We start from the raw sequence: 19,481 nt of genomic DNA on the forward strand, positions 1-19,481 counted from the left end.
AGCCGTGCTCGATTGAATTCAAGGTGAAGTCGGAGCCGGAAGAGGCTTCGTCGCAGGTGAGTAGAGGCAGAAGGAGAAAAAATCACAGTGGGTGTGACGTTTGGGTCCAGAGGTAAGCTCACACTACAACAAAACTGGTCTTTTACGACACACATTTTACGGCGCACATTTGACGTGTGTCTTAAAAGATGGTCATTTACGGCGCACATCTCATGTGTGCCATCAGAATGTCTTTATTCGGGTCATTCACGGCGTGCATCTGATGTGTGCCGTAAATTTAGTCATCTATTAACGGCGTGCACAAATATGTGTGCCGTAAATGAGTTATTCTACTCGTCTTTTACGACATACTTTTCAAGCATGCCGTAAATGAGGTATTAATTTTCGTTTTTTTAATAGAAGTATATTACATTTTTTTTGTTGAAAAAAGAAAAACAAAAAAGATTTGATTTGAAAATCAGCTCATTTACGTTACGTTATTCTCTTGAAAACCTTCTCTGAAAACCTTCTCTGTCATAAATGCATCTCCAAAGAAAACCTTCTCCCTTTACTCAAAGTTGATTTCGGAGCTGCTCTCCGCCTCAACAAAGTCATCCACGACGGAGCTATGATATATTGCTGCTGTATATTAGAAGTGAGAACCTACATTCATAAATTACAAGGCATAGTGGCAATCACAAGGTACTTTTTCCTGTACACAATCAAACAGAATCAAAGATAGTTAATGCCATCATTGCATGGGTTAGTGGAAATCAGAAGGTACTTCGTTCCTAACCAATTTCTTGAAATTGCTGGGCAAGTGACATTTACAAATTTCAGCTATTTAGAACCGGAGATTGATGCCCTTATAATTTGTTAATGGCACCTTATGTTGTTCAAACTTGTCTGCTTAGGATTTAAGATCTTAGAATTTAGTTCACAGATTCGTTTTAATATCAGGCATTTGAAAGGTGAAGCACTGTTCGCTAGTTTCTATCTGAGATTCTGGTAGTTATGCACTTGAAGGTGCATGAGGTGAAGGCTTTACTAATTTTGTGGCCGTGAAGCTGTGGTTGTTACACGAGGAGACGAGTAAAGGAAAGAGAGGATCAGATTAGGAAGGGAAGAAGGAAAAGGAAGAGAGAATTCGATAGAAAAAGAAGAGAGTTCTGAGAATTGGATGAGAAATGAGAAAGAAGAAGAAAGAATTAAAAATTTCTCAAAAAAAAAAAAAAAGATAGAATAAAAGAAATTGAAAGAAGGTTATTTTGGTCTTTTGATTATTTTTTTACCCTCACGTGCTTGCAACGTCATCAATTTGACAGAGTCGTCACGGAAATTGGACGGAGGTATCACGTCGATATCAAAATAAGACTTTAAGTATCATATTTATATAGTTGAGAGTTTGGGTATTAAATTGGTCTTGGTACCAAAGTGTGGGCACTGATGGTGAACTTTTCTCTAATTCATAGTATAAAGATAGGTTTTTAGCAGTCGTAAGAGGAGGCATAGATACAACTTAAAAATCGAGTGCTAACATGCAAAAGGCTTAATCAAGCCCATGGGTAAAAAATAGAAGAAATAACCAAACTGAATAAAAGTCTGAAAATAAACTGAAATATTAAAATGTTGATTTAAGGTCTCATGTGATCTCAGATGCCCATAAAAGCCTATGTTAGGGCAAAACGCTGAGTTTGAATTATCTCGCCATTCCATTCTCAAAAGGATATAACAACAATAATCAATCGAGGTTGGAGCCCAAACTTGCACTGCTCTTCAATTAACTCCGCCATTTGTTCTACTTAAACTAGATTATGGAATATTCAATCCCTCATCCATACTTTTATGCAAACTGTTAGTAATTGATTAATTGACAAGTTTTGATAATTAATGAGGATCACTGAGGATGGTTTTTGTTGTTTGTATTTTTTTTTTTTTAATTTTAAATAAAGGATGGTGCAGCTGCCCTCAAGTCTTGATTAATGAAAATGATGAATACAAGGGGAGACATAGAGCTTAAATCCCTGATTACAATAAGCATCTAGAGACTGTCCTGAGATGATTTTTGTTGTTTGTATTTTAGACATTAGGAAAGTGAAAAATTATAAGATATAGTTAATTTTACTGAAACATTTGACACACATTTAATAGTTGTTCATCAGCATTACAGTGAGGAACATATGATTAATTAATCCAATACTATTCAACCAAAGTCTATTTTCTTTTTGGGTTACTTATATAATGAATTTCGCCTTGTCTCTTTGCATTTAATTATTAATTCACTAACACGTCCAAAGATCGCCTTTCACAGAAAACGCTCTGCTAGGGTTTTCTCCCTATCTGTGTTTTAGCAACGCCGTCAAGGCAAGCAGCGGTGCTGAGACACCGGGACCAAAGGTCATGCCAGCGTTGATCTCTGGGGTTGGCTTCTGGTGTTGAGCGTGGGCGGTGGAGTTGCTATGGTTTATCATAAGCCAAGGCTCTATGGTTTCGTGGGAAAGCCGGCGTGGATCTGATCTGGAAGACGAAGGGTGGTGGTGGGTCGTGCGCAATTAGTTGCAAGTGATGCTTCTGATGGAGGCGAAACGGTTGACGGCGGCGACGTGGATGCTGGGGGCGGTTTGGTCGACATTGGAGGTGCAGACGACAGTCAATAATGTCCAGGTGCCCAGTCTTTGGGTGTCCAGATCAGAAAGTTGGGGTGTATGGTTAGGTTGCCTTTGGGCCCATGGTAGAGCTAATTTGGGCTTATTTTCTCTAAGAATTTGGGACCCAGGAGGTGCTATGCTAGACACTTCATTCAATTTTATAGCGTTTACTCTTTTGAGTATGTTGTTCTTAATTTTGGGCAGATTAATCCTTTCTACATTCTAGAATCGCAGCTTAATCACACTGTGATTACCACAATTGCGTGCTTTGGCGAGTAGTATGTTGAAGATTGGGACGAGTTTAGAGATGGTTGGTTCACAGAATTTTTGCATGCCCAAAATGCAAATTCTGATGGTGTGATCTACAAATTTCAATGTCATGATAATATTGCTATTGTTGGTAATTATCTTGAGAAGGCTGAGAATATACCTTCAGTTTTTGCTAGTTACTTTGTTAGTATTTCATAGCATTGTTTTATTGTATGTGGACAACTGGTTGGTGTAGTAAACCTTCTTGTTTGTTCTATCTTAACTCTAGAGTTTATCACAGCTCCCAAAATTACAAGGGATGTCATTCGAAACGATTGTAATCGTTAACTGTTTTAATGAACTCCTTTTTTAAAAAAGCACAAAATTATTAATTCACTTATCTATCTTTGTATGTATTGGGTTCTTTAAAATCCCTTAGAAACACATTAAAGGCGGCTATATATATGTCAATCGAATGGAAAAGAGATCGTCTTTCACTATACTAGAAAACACATACAATTGACTAAGAGTACGTAGATGAAGTAGAAAATTCATACATATACTGTAGGGCATTAATGAAATGTATGAAAGATTGGACTTTGTGCTACATCAGCTATCACAAAAGATGGAATGCAAGTGGTACCAAAATTTATTAGTTTAATTACACTACTTCCTATGTAAACGGCTTTATGAAAAGCAGTGGAAGAGCTTAATGTACAAAGGTTTCACCCAAAAACAAAAACAAAAAACGAAAAAAAAAAACCAACTAAGTCTGTCATTTATTCATTTATCCGGTGATTATTATATGTTTGCTTTTATAAAATTTAACAACGCAAATTAGATTGATCCCAAGTTTCTTTGTAGCAGTACTGTAAATTTCAGTAACGACTACCCCACCATAATGTTGCGCTTGAAAGCTAGCAAGTCTGAGCTTGAAGACGAAGCAAATAGAAACAAAAGAGAGGAAGCTCTCTAACTGTATTGAACATAATGAATGAGAATCTTTAGTACAGGGTTTATATAGTAGCTCGATACTGAAAGAGATAACAACACGTGTCAGCTCACAACACAACATGAGCTAATTACTAACAGAAAGCTTAATTAGCTAAAACTGACAATTAACCTTAATTAGCTGAAATACAACTAATTAGTCAAGCTGTCAACAGGGACGTGGCCACGTGATGGGCTGCTTGGGCTACAGCCCAACCTAAAATATTTCCAATCCTTTACATAGTATAAGTGTGCTCCTTGAGCAATCCTCCTATTTTGGTTTGGTTGGTAAAGTGTCAAGCATTTTGACTCTTTCTAAATTGTAGACCTGGGTTCGAATCTCCTAGGGTTGTTTTCTTTGTTATTAACCTTCTTTTTCCCTTTTTGGCATCATTTTCTTCTCTTTAGTTCCTTTTTTTTTTTCTCTCTTCTTCTCTCTCTCTTTCTCTATCTCTCTCTCTCTCCCCCCATTTTCTCCTCCCATTTCCCCCCCCCCTTCTGTTGTTACAACTTTTGTATTAATTTTTCCTATTAGTATTTTTTTTTTAAATTTCTTCTCTCAAAGGCAAATTTTGTCTGTTTTTCTTTGCTCTTTCCACATTTTGTTCTCCTTTTTTTTTCTTTACTTAAAAAATTCTCTATCAGTTTTTCTTCTAAAATTTTTGTGGCAAAATCTATCGGATTATTATCGACAAAGAAAAAAATTCTTCTAAACAAGCTTTAAATTAGCCCAACCAAAATCTAGATCCTGGCTACGTCCCTGGCTGTCAAACTAGCTATATGGTTAACAGCGCTGCCTTGTCAGAGTTGATGAAGGGTCTTAGCTTTTGCACTCCTGCTCTTAGAACTTGATCATGACTCCATATTTGTGTCGACATGTCGACCGATCGGTATCATATCCTCCTCCACTAGTGTAATGAGGATGGTTAACGGGTCTTGAAGGAGGCCTTGCAAGAGAAGGAGCAGAAACTTTGAACATTCCCCATGTTACAAGGACAAGCACTAAAGCAATATAGCTCTAGCTAAAAGTAGATTTGCTTTGTTTTCTTGGAAAAATATTGTTGGGTGCCAAAACTTCATTGAAGTCTGAGAAACTAAAACAGTACATTCAACCCCTTTGAACTTGAATTTTAATGCACAATTTGTTTTTTGGACAAATACTAATGCACTAAAATAGTACTGTATACCACAATTTGATCGATGATCCTTAATTAATAGTGATAATTCCACTCTACCTGTGATCGTAGCATAACTCCCAATTTTGGGATTTAGTGACAATGAATCGATCAAAGAGGTTGAAGCTAGTTGTCTGAACTGGCCATGGAGATATATATGTCAACTTATAATTAATTTTTACCAATCGGTGATTTTATCTTCCTCAACTAGGCTCTGGGGTTCATTAATTGTTTGAGGCAAAGTGGATTTATACATGCATGCATTCCATGACGAGTACTGATTTGTTAAACGTTTGAGAATCAAAACCTAAATTTTTGATACTATCAATCTGTTTGAACCTATATTTGGCAAGGCCCACCTAGCAGATAGGTGAGCCCGGCCCGCAAGGCCTAACGAAAGACCACGGCTAATGAAGGACCGCGGCACATTAAATGTTTATTGTCAAATTGATGACCAAAAATAACGTGTGCAGAGAGCCGTTATTAAATTGGAAGAGATCAAATGACCCACAAGTCATAATGAATGACCGCGGCTAATTAGCCGCGACACATCAAAGAGGTTGATTGTCAGGAGAAACGTTACCGAAGTTTGAGGCAATTAACTTGAATAAGCATCAGGAGGTGTTATTGCCAATCATCAGTTACAAGACCTGATTGATTGATCATGATAGAATCAATCATTGATAATGATATCACAAACATGAATACTGTTCTATTTGTAATCAATGCGGTCTTAGCTGTAAAGATTGAGATTGCTTCTTTTCCTTCATTAAGTAGTTTAGTTTCACTATAAAAAGGACCATAGGTTTCATTGTTAGAGGTCCTCGAACAAACGCTCTACGCAATTACTCAAATTTTATCTCAATACATTTCAACAATTCAGCAACACTTATCAATATTTACGTGTTTATCTTATCACTTTTTTTACCGGTATTTATCTTTCCTGCACTTTACTTTGTTGCTCTTTACATTCAAACAGTTTATCTTCCTGCACTTTCTTTACCTGCACTTTCGTTTATGCTATTTATTTGTTGTTATTTACTTTACGTCATTTACTTTATACAAAATCACAAAAAGAATTATCATCACTTCACTTTCACCTTAATCACCGAGTTACACAGCACGAAGACTGCGGCTAGTTAAGGCCGATCCGTGCTAAAGGCCTTGCATTCAAGGCAGAACGAACCTCGCGGCCGAGATCGATCCTTCCTCGGCCCACAATCAACTGATCAGAAGTCAGATCGGCGCAAGATCTACAATCTAGAACAAAACCTCGCTTGGCCTACCGGCCGCGAGTTGGCACGCCCGCTCACACGTCACCACTCAAGAAGGACACGTGTAAGCCAAAGAAGCCCTCGGCCCGGTGACACGCGGCCGAGACGATTTTTGAGCGAACATCTTTTGGCACGCCCAATGGGACCACACTTGGTGAATGAGTTCTTATGAGCCAAATATACATGGCTATGATTTGATAACTGATAAGAATGACCAATGTGACCATGGTCAATTGTATGGTTATGATGGTAGATATAGCTATGTCACGTATCAAAGTTTCGTTGATTTAAATAGCCATGCATCTTGGGATCAACAAAGGCCCACTATACAATCTCAATGTAACTTTAGTAACCAATACAATTATAACCAATATGCTGACAGGAAAACGGCGAGTACGCCGACGGGCACAGAGTCCTGTAATAACTATGGTCAAATGGTTACAGAATTGTGTATTAATGATGACAATGATATCCATGAAGCACCTTTGTCCCAACCATTCACAGTACAAATATATTGGGAAATTTGCCAAAGGTATTTGTATGATAAGCAACGAATTGAAAAGAATGTACTAAGGCAACTAGAAGAGGCCAAAGATGACTGCCAACTTGGAAAGGATGTCCAAAAGGTGGAGAAAAGGTACTACAAATTGTACGACTGGGAATTTACGAAATGGAAGACTCGACCAGGCAATTTGGTATGGAGGTTTGGCAGAGGTTTCAAGGAGAGGTTGATGAGTACTTTGAAGATACCCAGATGCCTGAGGAGAAAGGATATCTCATACTTGAAAATAATGTCCACGAGGAAGAACTGTACAACAATCAAATAGAGATCAGGCCAGCTACTATTTCTCTACAAGAAGAGAGAAATACGGTAGGCAAAAGGTATGGAGGCCCAGAAAACCTCAAGGAAACTAACCATCATATGGTACATGGCACATGTGACGAGTTTGTGCAAACTGATATGGTTGTTAGAGACAAAGCCAACTCAAATGGGTCTCAGGCACTAGATCACAATTTTAAAGCACCAAGAGATATGCTTATTGGGTCGGAAGAAACTAATCACAATGCAGTAAATCATAAGCTTTACTTGATCCAAGAAATCATGCATTTTGACATGATTATTGGACAAAAAGCTGACTTGATCAAGCCAGTTGAATTAAAATTAATTACCATGATTGATCAGATGAGTACGCATGGAGACAATGAGAGTTCGGCTCACATAAAAGATGAAAAGAAAACAAATCTCAATCATCCCTTTTGGTTAATAATGATTGGCCTTGAAAATTTCAAAATTCATGCCGAGAATACAACATATTCAAAACTTGGTGTGAAACATAGTTGGCCACCTCCATAACGGCCACAAGATTTTTATGTTTTGTTTTTTTTTTGCTTTAGTTTCTGCAAAAATGGAAATAAAATAAAGTTATGTTGTTGGGAGCCGTTTAATTGCTCAACAGCCACGAGAGTTCATTATTGCACGGCTAAGATTTTTCTATGATCATGGCCCAAAATATTTTGATGTGAGGCCGAAAATAAATTTGTTATCTTCATCAAGAATTCATTCGACAATGAGGCCGACTGTGTTTACTAGTTTCTTAACCACTCGGCTATAGCTGATACTCAAGGAACTAGGGAGGTGGCTATGTGTGTGTGTGTGTGTATATATATATATATCACGAATTCAATGACTAGCCACGACATAGCAAAGGACAGCAGTTGAAAAGGCGCGGTTCGCGAAAGGACCGCGGTTAAATGACGTAGCTAGCAAAGGACCGTGGCTAGCAAATAACCACAGATGAATGACTGTGGCATAAGAAAGGATTGCAGTTGAATGAATGCGGTATATTGAACGGCCGGAAGATTGGAAATGGTGGGACAAGATCAAGAGATACTTGCCTTGGCCAGAAGATTGGAAATGCTGGGACGAGAACAAGAGATACAAAAGAAGATTGAGGAGTGAAGGACTGCGGTTGAACGGTTGAATGACCGCAGCTAGTGAAGAGCTGCAGCTGGAGAAGGCTGCGGTTGAACGACTGTGGTTGGCGAAGGGCCGCAGTTAAATGGCCGTAGCAAGCAAAGGACCGCAGCTATCAAATGATCGTGGCTAGCAAAGGATAATAGCTAAATGTCCATAATTTAATGGATTGTGAAACCAACGGTTGAATAGCCGCTGCATAACAAGGAGCCGCGATGAGTGACTGCTGCATGACGAATGTCACCAACGCTATAATGCGTGAATCTTGCCAAAATATTTTTCTAGAAACAATCTTTTAGTCCCTTAACCACTCGGCATCTATGCCGAAGCTCAAGGGACTAGGGGGGGCTCTGTTTGAACCTATATTTGGCAAGGCCCACGTAGCAGATAGGTGGGCCCGGCCTGCAAGGCCTAATGAAAGACCGCGGCTAATGAAGGACCGCGGCACATTAAATGTTTATTGTCAAATTGATGACCAAAAATAACGTGTGCAGAGAGCCGTTATTAACTTGGAAGAGATCAAATGACCCACAAGTCATAATGAATGACCGCGGCTAATTAGCCGCGGCACATCAAAGAGGTTGATTGTCAGGAGAAACGTTACCGAAGTTTGAGGCAATTAACTTGAATGAGCATCAGGAGGTGTTATTGCCAATCATCAGTTACAAGACCTGATTGATTGATCATGATAGAATCAATCATTGATAATGATATCACAAACATGAATACTGTTCTATTTGTAATCAATGCGGTCTTAGCTGTAAAGATTGAGATTGCTTCTTTTCCTTCATTCAGTAATTTAGTTTCATTATAAAAAGGACCATAGGTTTCATTGTTAGAGGTCCTCGACCAAACGCTATACGCGATTACTCAAATTTTATCTTAATACATTTCAACAATTCAGCAACACTTATCAATATTTACGTGTTTATCTTATTACTTTCTTTACCGGCATTTATCTTTCCTGCACTGTACTTTGTTGCTCTTTACATTCAAACAGTTTATCTTCCTGCACTTTATTTGCTGCACCTTTACATTCCTGCACTTTCTTTACCTGCACTTTCGTTTATGCTATTTATTTGTTGTTATTTACTTTACGTCATTTACTTTATACAAAATCACAAAAAGAATTATCATCACTTCACTTTCACCTTAATCACCGAGTTACACAGCACGAAGACTACGGCTAGTTAAGGCCACCAATCAAAAGGCCACTTCCACCGCCAGTAGATGCAAAAGCAAAGCATAAACATCCCCGCGTTTTTCTGAAGACACACAGATTCAATCATAACAATTTCATATTTCAAATTCAATATATAACATCAAAAGGAACATGCTTTACAATCACTACCACAGCTTATCATATATAAAACAACACATATATACAAGCTGCCATACAAAGCCAAACAACCAAAAGAAATAATCGAAGCCTCACCCTTTAAAAGTTGTTTTTAATCCCTCTCTGTAACCTGCAAACAAAAAGAAACAAAAGAGTTAGAAGCCAGAGCTGCAAAACGGAAATACAAGGGGTTAGAATTAAGGCCTGAATATAACAGTTGACCCTATAGTATTAACCCTTGGTGTATCCAGGCATTAGATACTTAGAAGTATTTAAGAAATGATTATATGAACGGTAAATGTGGTAGTATTCCTGCACTTAGGATTCTTTTGATAATACCTAATAGCGAGGAGCAGTATTCCCTCACTAAAAGTATTTCAGGCATGTAGTGCAATCAAACCATAGACTACAAATGTTGCATTTTCTCTATGATATAATAAATCGAAGGGTGAAATTATACCTTGTCTGTTTGTCATTATCTGTAGTATCTGTACCACGTTCACTTCCAGCAAGATCTATAAAGGAGAGTTTACCAACAAGACGGGGAGGCTTTGATACATTGCCATCAACTACCCTCTTGATAGCAAGCTGAAGTACGACATGTGAGCGAGAGGATTCTTCATTTGCACCAGTGGTACCAGTACTTATTGTGGCACTTCCTTTCTCAATGAGCTCTTTAATTGTCTCTACATCAGACACACTGTATTCTTGCAAACCCACAATACAAACTTGTTGCTTACCATCTTCTCTCATGCAAAGCTTTCTGCAGGATATGAACTGTTAGTTTCATATTTCAAGTTTCAAAACAATCTTAAACTCTAAACACTAATTGCAGGAAGGACAAAACAGCTTACTTGCTCTCATTAAGGAGATCAAAAAGTTTTCCTCCATATATTTCCAACAAGCTTACAAACAACTGAAATCCCTGACTGCGGTAAGTATGGTGCATCAACCTCAAGATGTCCCGTGATGCTTTTAGAGGCAATGATTTCATGGTAAAAGTTTTTCCACTCCCTGAATGGATAACCAAAGGTAAGCATAAGTTTTTGTAAACACTCTTTGTCCAATAAAATACATAGGCATATCTATGCCTCAAACGAACATAAGATCAAGACATCAAATATGTACTTCACAGTTGAAATAAAAAGAAAAAAAATGCACATATTAGTCATTTGAGCTTTTGAATATGCCTAGTCTAGGAAATAAAAGCCAATTTTATTCTTGAAATTACTGATCTTCATTACTCAATAGGCTATTTACTTGAATTTCAACTTAGCAGAGAAAAATCTACTCCGAGAATAGGTCCATCAGGAGGTGTCCTCAAGAAGCACTTCCCTTTAATGACATTAAAAGCACAACAAATGCAAAACTGTAATCTACAACTCATTCACCCTATATATATGTAATGCACATAAGGTGCATCAAATTACATACTGCCATACCTGCAACCATCATGTGACTAGAAATTCCAAACTTAGAAACCACTTAATGAATATTACTTATATGACTGAATTGCAGATGAATATTTGCAATTAGCTCGCATGAACAAGTTGGATATGCACATACACCATCAACAACATGTACACTGTCACTAAAACCCCGTATCAAACTCACAATTCTACAGAGAAGTAACCATATCTTTGATGCTAGTCATGACCATAATATGCACACACACACACACACACAGAGATTCCACCAAGAGCCAAAATTAGGAACATGTAAGAATTATAAACAAAAGCTTCAGCCATGAAAGTTTGGTTAAAAAAAAAAACAGACTTTTCTGCATAACATCTTCAAATGAGAGTTCATATAGAAACCCAGATGCATAGACATACAGACATAGTACTCACCAATTACATCAATTTTTTTTTTTTTTTTTTTTGTGGTACCGCTTGTTCCTTGACGAAACTAATGATGATAGGAGCTGTAGACAAATAAATGAAGACAAGTTTTAGTGAAGAGAAGAGAAAGAAAACAAAACTAAAAACAAATCTTTCTAACAAACAACACAAAATGGTTTAACTTATAAACATGCATTTCAAAAATACTATCAGCCATTGACAAAACATAAACCTGATAAGAAAATATTGGCTAATAGGAACTCAGCAGAACAACTCACGGGAATTCAAGTTAGTGCTCTGCACAATGATAAATGAAGGAACCAGTTTATCGGAAAGAATTCAGACCAAAAATAGTTTAGCAGAAGGAAGACTCACCAATTTATTCAAACAAATTTGGCCAGACCTTGAGAAATGACATACATCTCACCTGAAGCATGGCGAAAATATCTGTTGGATGCAGAAACATAATTTCAGTATAACATCTTCAAGATTAGGCATGAAATGCATGGCTGTAAATCTGTGACTCATTCCATTACATTAGGCATATTTTATGTCAAGATGTGATTATTATATGTAGTTGGCAGGATCTCCGAAGATTTAACAAACCAAGAGTGGTTCCTGAACTTGATAAAATTTTGTCGGTTGTTCTTGCTATGAGAATACAGAAAACAGATATGTATAAAACTATCTAAAATGGAATGAATGTGCATAAACCTCCAAGAGCTTGCATATCTCATGAAGCTATGCAAAATGAAACCTATTACCAAGCAAATTTACAAAGACTATTTTTACAGTAACTGCATATCTTCGAATTGATACATCGGATGTTCTACTAATCTACTCAACAGGATGTAACTAATAATTTATAGCTTTTATGAATTTCAGTCCCAGTGAATTGCTCCCGTTAGTTAAACATTTGATTATAATTCTTTGATAAGAAGTTACAAGTAATCAAGATATAATCTACTTTCAATTAAATGATGAAATAAGTTGAAGTACAACTTACAATTTTTTATCACCAAACTTCCACCATTCTGGTTCATACCACTTTTGACTCCTGTCAAAACACAAGCAAGCAGTAATATGAGACATAAAAAGATCATGCCATTCTTAAGACTGCTAACACTTGTTTCTGAAGTTCTAGACTATACTCACGGCTCAGAGAAAACTTTAGCCATGCTGAAAACGCTGATAGGCTGCACATATATAATACTGTATGAAAAATGATTTCAAAATTACGCACTTGATCTAAATCTCAAAACAAAGCAAGGTTACTCTTACTCATTTCATACACACAAATCGTATATATAATAGTAGCAACAATTGCGACGACCCAAGAAGCTTAAAGGTCTGGAATTTGAATTGAATAAAGAATAAGGGAAAAGATTAAAAGGGGACTGTGGTGTATTATCCCCTTTCAGTTTGATAAAGCCAAACTAGATTTGTTTTGAGTATTCAAAGAACAAAATGATAGCTAACTATTCAAAGCAAACGTGATTACTCACTACACAGATTGACACAAATAGAAGCATGTACCTTTGGGTGAAGCTTCACATCACTAGAGAGACATGGACGCATTGTCCAATTGCAAGACTCATCAACCAAGCAAACACACTGCATTACACCAATTACCAACTAACTTTCAGCACCTAGCAATAATAATCTACAATCTCAGTAACCCAATGTTATAAACAAAAACCGAAAGCAAAGCGAACCTGAGCTGTGGATCCCTTCTTCATCCTCAACGTCTTCAATTGCGACCTATATGTCACAAAAAGCTAAAGTTTGAACCTTTTTTCACAAAGTTTGAATTTTTTTCACGAAGTTTGAATCTTTTGGCAAAACTCACTAAGAGTGAGTAGCAACTAAGCAAGCCATGAAATCCAAATTGACACACCAACAGTGAAGGGAAGGTTTCCGACAAAGAGATCCAGGTCGGTTAAGAAACAGAGCAGTACCTCGACGAAAAGTCCAGAGGCCTCATGGACTGAGTTCTTAGGAAGCGTCCCAGCTTACGTTTGAGAGGATTTGACGGCGGCGGCCTTGGCGGCAATGGACTCTTCAACTTAGCCGCCGACGAAGGCTTTGAATCCAAGGCCTTATAGTTAGATCTGAAGGCGGAGGCGCTTTTCTCCTTGGAGGCTGCATAGACTTCATCTTTGTCAATTCCAGAGAGAGACTGAGAGGGTTTTAGAGAGAGAAAGTGTGTGTGTGTGTGAGAGAGAGAGAGAGAGAGAGAGCTTGCCAGCGGAGGCATGGCGCCGGAGAGATAGTAACGGGAGTGAGCGGAGGAGAGGGAGGTAGTGGTAGCCGTGAAAAGAGAGCGGGAGAGGAAGGAGGAGAGGGCTAGGGTTTCGGGGAAGAGCTAGAGAGATGGTCGGGTCGCCAGTTTTGTTAGAGATAGTGAGTGAGGATGAAAATGGGCTGCTAGAGAGAGTGGGAAAACTGACTAAGTGTGTGTGGGGAACGAAAATTTTGGTCCCCGCGTGCTGAAATTTTAAACTTAGTCATTTCCGCGTTTTTTTTACTTTTAGAATTAAATTGTAGACATCGGTCAACAGTAAAAATCGATGTCAGTAATATGCATAGAAATCGGTATTTGAGGAATCGATGTTACTGATATTTTTTTACATCGCGTGAATTCCTCACCGATGTAATTGTCGTGATGTTTAAGGCCAAAATTCTAGTAGTGTTTTCATTATGACTCCATTTTGATTCTGAGCATATTACTTTGTGACTACAATGGCTGGACCATCAGTATTAATTCAAGGACTTGGAATAGCCCAAGTTCCCCATGCCAAATGGCACCTTGATTATCGTCACAGAAACTCTCTACGCTCCTAGGGAAAATTGCACCATATGAATAGTCAACAGATACTATGTGAAAACGCATGTAGAGAACGGAAATGAGTTCCTTTGCAATACCTCTAATAATTGCGAACAAAGGCGCACATTAGAGAAGTTTATGTGTCTCTCTAGTGGATTCTATGTCACCATTCGAGTTATTAAATCCAATAAAGTTATGAGAGAAGATCTCTTTGATTTAGACACATATTGGCTTTGTCACAACAGGATAGGTCATCCTGGTCATGATATGATGATCCGTCTACTAAAGACTTCACACGGATATCCATTCTCTCGAGCAAAATGAAGCATGAATCAAAGGTTGATTCTTGGCCAAGGTGTGACTGCCGCCACTGCCTCTGGAGCAGCCGCCGTCCACCACCAGCCTAGGGCTGGTACAGTACTTATCCATGACGCCATGGATGCACTACTAGAAATCTGTTCATTTACATCACATCATTTAAATCGGTCAGACTTGCACATGATGTAAAAAATTTAGTTAACATCGTTTTAGAAAAATACCGATTTAAATGTATATCATTAACATCGGTTCTTAAAATGACTGGTGTTAAAAGTTTTGTTCGAAAATTTGCGGGAACCTAGTTTTTTGCGTCTTTTAAGTGAAATGAAGAAGCGGGGACTAAAACTCAAAACTTTCACACTTAAAAAAAAAAATTGCGCCTGACCCCAAAACTAAAACACAAACCTAAGCTCAGTCTCAACCTCCATTCTCAACCCAGACTCGAGCTCCTACTCCTCCTCCTCCTCACCATCACAATCCTCCCTCCTCCATTCTCCATTCTCAGGCGGAATCTGAAGCGCCGAGATCCCGACCTCGATCTAAAATTGAAGTAACAGCTCTGAATCCTGAGCCCGGCCTCGATCTGAGATTGGTAGAGTCGAAGAAATTAAAGAGGCTCCGAATTCTGAGCTCCCTCTCCACCTTGCTCAACAGCTCGCTCTGGTCTTCTCCGCCCTCTGCTCCTCAACCCGCCGATTCAATCTCCGATCACGAAGACAACGGCTTACCAGAGGCTAGAATTTGGGGTCGCTGACGGTCTCCGTCAAACCCTTGCCATCCGATTTGGTCAAAAAGCTTCTCTTCCAGCTCCTGAAGGGCGTCGACGACTGTAACGATAACATCATCCTCACCGAAACCTAGACCTAAGAACCTGCTGCTTGACCAGAAACAACAGAGAAGGTCATCCTCAAGATTGGCGATGGGATCAGTCAGTCTTTTGCTTTCTTTTGCGAGTTTTTATGCCGGAGAAGGTCACTCTCTGTTACCAGGCGCTGGAGATTTCTTGGGTCCACAGATTACTCGACTTGGCGGACATTTGGGCCCTCGGCTGCATCTTCGGTACTTTCAATTTCCATTCATACTTTCTTTATTCAGTTGAGATTTTAATGGTTCAATTAGTTGATTGAGTGTTTTGTGTATTCTGAAATTGAATATTGTAGCTGAGATGGTTACTGGGGATGTTCTGTTTGTTGGAAGTACTAAGATTCTCCCAGGTAGGGCTTTGGGGATTTGAATAAAAACAATTTATTTACTGGGATTTATAGCTTTCTAGCATATGGAACCCATTAAGCCCAACATTCTTCATGGAACTTGTTCTTAACAAAACATTAGGAACTTGTTCTACAAAGAATTTAGACCCTTCTCTCAGAAAAAAGAAGAGAGTTTTCTATCTCAGAGAGAGAGAGAGAGAGAGAGAGAGAGAGATCTTGTCAGATCGGGAACAGAAACCTGTAAGAGAAATCTCTAACATTCTTGGTGTTCTGTTCTGTGTTTGTTTTTGGGATTTCTGCAATGTTGGTTTAGTTTCCAGTGCAAAGCTTGGAGCTTTGAGGGTGTTTCTAATTTTTCTTTAATGGGTATATCTTTGTTCTGCTAATGGTGGCTATTGACTGGTTCTTTGTTTCATCTGGGTTCAGAGTTGAAGCTATTGACTTGCTTTTTTATTTGTGTTTCTGTGAATGTGAATGAGCTTAGAAATGAAAAGAGAGCCCTTTTTGTGTTCATGGGTTTTGCTCACATCTGTTTGATTAATCAAGTTTATGACTTTCCTCTTAAATTTTCTTGCAAATTGAACCATCCTCCATGCCTATGAGTTTGGGGACCTCAAGCTTTTATGGTGTTTACCTTTACTCACACACACATAGTCATGGAGTACGTGTAATTTTTCTTTTAGTCTTATTCCTTCACACCAATTTATAGGAGTCAGCCTTGTTGGGACATCATTTGTATTGTTGTTTATGGTTTACTTTTATGAACACACACACACACACACACACACACACACACACACACACACACACACACACATATATTAAGCCTGGTCTTAGAATTGAGAAGAATGAACACTTTTGTTGGCAGAAAAACCTGTTTTGAAATTTGATATGATTTTCTCTCATTTCTTTCACTTTCAGGTTGTGTGAAGGTGGAGAACTACTGGATAAAATTTTGTCCAGGTAGAATTATATTCTTTATATTAAAACTTGTGGTTGGGCACTTTCAGATTTATGATTCCAGTTTGATTTATTCTCAGTAACTCCTTGTGGCAGGGGTGGATGATACACAGAAGAAGATGCTAAAGTTATTGTTGTGCAAATTTTAAGTGTTATTGCCTATTGTCATCTTCAAGGTGTTGTGCATCGTGATCTAAAGCCAGAGGTACAACTACATTCAGAGTTTCTACTTTCCACTACTTTCTTGCATTTGGATGGAATAGTATTGAAAGTCCCCTCCACATGTAGTTTGTTTTACATCTTCAGTTCTCGTCCGAACTTATTACCAATAACTCTTTTCATTTGACTGCTTGGCAGAATTTTCTTTTTGCCACAAGAGAAGAGGATGCTTCAGTGAAGGTTATTGATTTTGGTCTCTCCGATTTTATAAGGCCTGGTAATGCTTCCACATACTATTTTTCTTGGCTTCAAGAATGTGTTACTGCACTTTGATTCATGCCTTGGACTTCTTTTGTAATAGGCTAATAGCTTCTTGCTTATATTAGTTGTGGTTGTAGTGTTTTTTTTTTTTTTTTTTTTTTTTTTTAACTCAGATGAGCTTAAACTACAGGTTTTCTGGGATCTTTGGAGGCATTAAAGAATTACTTTGACTGCTTACTTATATAAATTTTAAAACAAGTTTGAGTTTTTATATTTTATCTTACTGATAAAGACTGTAGTATTTTAAAGTAGGATTTTATTCTGTGTAATTTATAAACTGTTGAAGGGAATACAATTTCTTGCCACCACTATTAGACTATTTAACTATAGGAGGATCTCTTTGGTATGTATATCTGTCATGTTTAGTGGATAGTTCATTAGATAATGATGTTGTCTGTGGCACTTTGCAATTTCACTTCCTCTCTGTGCATATATCTGTTCAGCACTTTTACTAAAATTATGAACCGCAGGTAATGCTAGCCTTCTTTTCGTCGGGCATGAATTTGTTGTCAGGTCTTGGTGCAAAGATTGAGAGAGAGTCCAAGCTGAAGCTCAATGACTTTGACAAGTCTTGGTGCAAAGATTGTCAGGTCATTCAATATTGTGGACTTGTCAAGTAGATATGCTTCACTATCATGCTTATCTACATTTTCAGGCTTTTAAGAAAATACTTGCTGAAAATACATTTTCAGGCCCTTAACTTGCTTTTTTTTTTTCTTTGTTTTTTTAGTAAAATGTAGGAACCCCCAGTATTATAGTCTATTTAAACCATGATGCATATGGAACTCCCACACATAAATGTCTTCTATAAGATTGATTTGATACAGAACTATGGAAAGCTAGGTAATGGCTGCAACTTTCTTCTCTCTTTTTTTTTCCTTTGCTTACACATGGCTTGCAATGTAACTGTGTGGAAAGGTGATATGATATTATGGGGTTTTGCTGCATTTGGAAAGGAGTTTGCCTGCAATTTCATGTCTTTGCTTTTGACACAGGTACTTGCATGAACTTCTTACTCAAAGAGATGAATTTGACACCATTGCTTTGTTGATCCGGCATCTACATATAATTGTGAAAGACCAGACTTTGTACATATTGAAGTGGCTGATTATATACAGAGTTTGGCTACCAACATGATTTTGAGTATGACTAGTTTTTGCTTTGAAGTAAAGTTTGGGGTTGAACTTTTGTAGTTAGTTGCTAATATGTTTATGAGGATTTGTAGGTTTTGAGGATTTATTTTGTGAATTATATAGAATCATGAATGAAGATGAGAAAATTAATGGAAAGCCCCAATTTTTGGATGATGAGAAATGTATTTCTAGATCTTTTCCCACCACCAGCAGCTAGATGATTATTTGCACATCATTCTTATATATATGAACTGATGTATATAAATGGGAAACAAAACACTAATGTCAAAGAAAACGATGTCAATTCAGAGATTACAAATCAGTACCTAAAACTGGACTGATCGATGTCTCATGATTATGAACATATCGAAATGTCACCTAAAAATTGATGTACACAAAACCAATGCACATCGATATCTAAACACCAAACTGTTATCTACTGTCAATGTACAAATCGGCTGTTATAAAGTAAACCGATTTACCATGAAATACAGGACATCGGTTTTGAAAAATAGAAATGATGTCTACAAAACTACTAGACATCGTTTCAACTAACGAAAAGCGATGTTCCTAGTAACATAAAACATCATTCTTAATAGATTAACTGATGTTGTCTAAAGGTACATACATCGTTCTCAGGAGAATAAGGCGGCAAGATGCACGTAAAAATGGACACGAACAAACAAAAATTTTTGGAGACTGATGTCTACGAGAGTATTAGACATCATTTCTGAAATTGTAATCGATTTAAATGTTCACTTAGGTGAAAATATGAAGAATTAAATATAGTTAACATATAAGATTATGATGATTATAACGATTATACATCGATTTGTGTTTTAGAATCGATGTTGGTCGTTGTCTGGGACATCGGTTAAAAACGCGCTTATACTGATGTCTGCATCTTTTACATCAGCCACTAAGAGATCGGTCAGAATTTAGTTTTACATCGGTTTTGGACTGATGTAAATGAACAGAATTCTAGTAGTACGTCAATCATGGTGATGGCGCCCTAGGTGATGCTGCAATCACCAACTTTGCTCCAAATAGTGTTTCAAACGCTCAAGCCCAACCAAAATCCT

At 37.8% G+C, this 19,481-nt stretch overlaps 2 protein-coding genes and 1 long non-coding RNA gene across 6 annotated transcripts; 1 reads left to right on the forward strand and 2 right to left on the reverse strand.

Moving 5' to 3' along the window:
- Nucleotides 1-9,725: 9,725 nt before the first annotated feature.
- Nucleotides 9,726-10,390, reverse strand: LOC133710834 (kinesin-like protein KIN-13B). Its single transcript, XM_062136974.1, has 2 exons — nucleotides 10,090-10,390; nucleotides 9,726-9,759 (listed from the first exon to the last, which is right to left on the reverse strand). Exons 1-2 carry the CDS (start codon nucleotides 10,380-10,382, stop codon nucleotides 9,729-9,731), a joined length of 324 nt encoding a protein of 107 aa, XP_061992958.1. The 5' UTR covers nucleotides 10,383-10,390; the 3' UTR covers nucleotides 9,726-9,728.
- A 107-nt stretch (nucleotides 10,391-10,497) lies between these two features.
- LOC133710835 (hydroxyproline O-galactosyltransferase HPGT1-like) lies at nucleotides 10,498-13,233 on the reverse strand. Of its 3 annotated transcripts, XM_062136976.1 has the most exons (7): nucleotides 13,186-13,227; nucleotides 13,007-13,084; nucleotides 12,626-12,666; nucleotides 12,477-12,527; nucleotides 11,846-11,917; nucleotides 11,480-11,553; nucleotides 10,498-10,643 (listed from the first exon to the last, which is right to left on the reverse strand). In XM_062136976.1, the coding sequence occupies exons 1-5, from the start codon at nucleotides 13,207-13,209 to the stop codon at nucleotides 11,854-11,856; spliced, it is 258 nt and encodes an 85-aa protein (XP_061992960.1). In that variant the 5' UTR covers nucleotides 13,210-13,227; the 3' UTR covers nucleotides 10,498-10,643; nucleotides 11,480-11,553; nucleotides 11,846-11,853. The 3 variants fall into 3 exon arrangements, 2 of the variants coding, with proteins under 2 accessions (XP_061992960.1, XP_061992959.1); XR_009846884.1 differs by lacking the exon at nucleotides 12,626-12,666 and having other exon boundaries at nucleotides 10,499-10,643; nucleotides 13,186-13,233; XM_062136975.1 differs by lacking the exons at nucleotides 10,498-10,643; nucleotides 11,480-11,553; nucleotides 11,846-11,917 and adding an exon at nucleotides 11,924-12,121.
- A 1,761-nt stretch (nucleotides 13,234-14,994) lies between these two features.
- On the forward strand, nucleotides 14,995-18,562 carry LOC133712036 (uncharacterized). 2 transcript variants are annotated; one of them, XR_009847119.1, is made up of 4 exons: nucleotides 14,995-15,674; nucleotides 16,748-16,789; nucleotides 16,883-18,109; nucleotides 18,262-18,562. It is a non-coding gene; the product is annotated as an uncharacterized LOC133712036 (long non-coding RNA). The 2 variants fall into 2 exon arrangements; XR_009847121.1 differs by having other exon boundaries at nucleotides 15,000-15,674; nucleotides 16,883-18,562.
- The last annotated feature ends 919 nt before the right edge of the window (nucleotides 18,563-19,481 follow it).

The sequence above is a fragment of the Rosa rugosa genome, chromosome 5 (genome assembly GCF_958449725.1).
Source record: "Rosa rugosa chromosome 5, drRosRugo1.1, whole genome shotgun sequence".
Classification (NCBI taxonomy): domain Eukaryota; kingdom Viridiplantae; phylum Streptophyta; class Magnoliopsida; order Rosales; family Rosaceae; genus Rosa; species Rosa rugosa.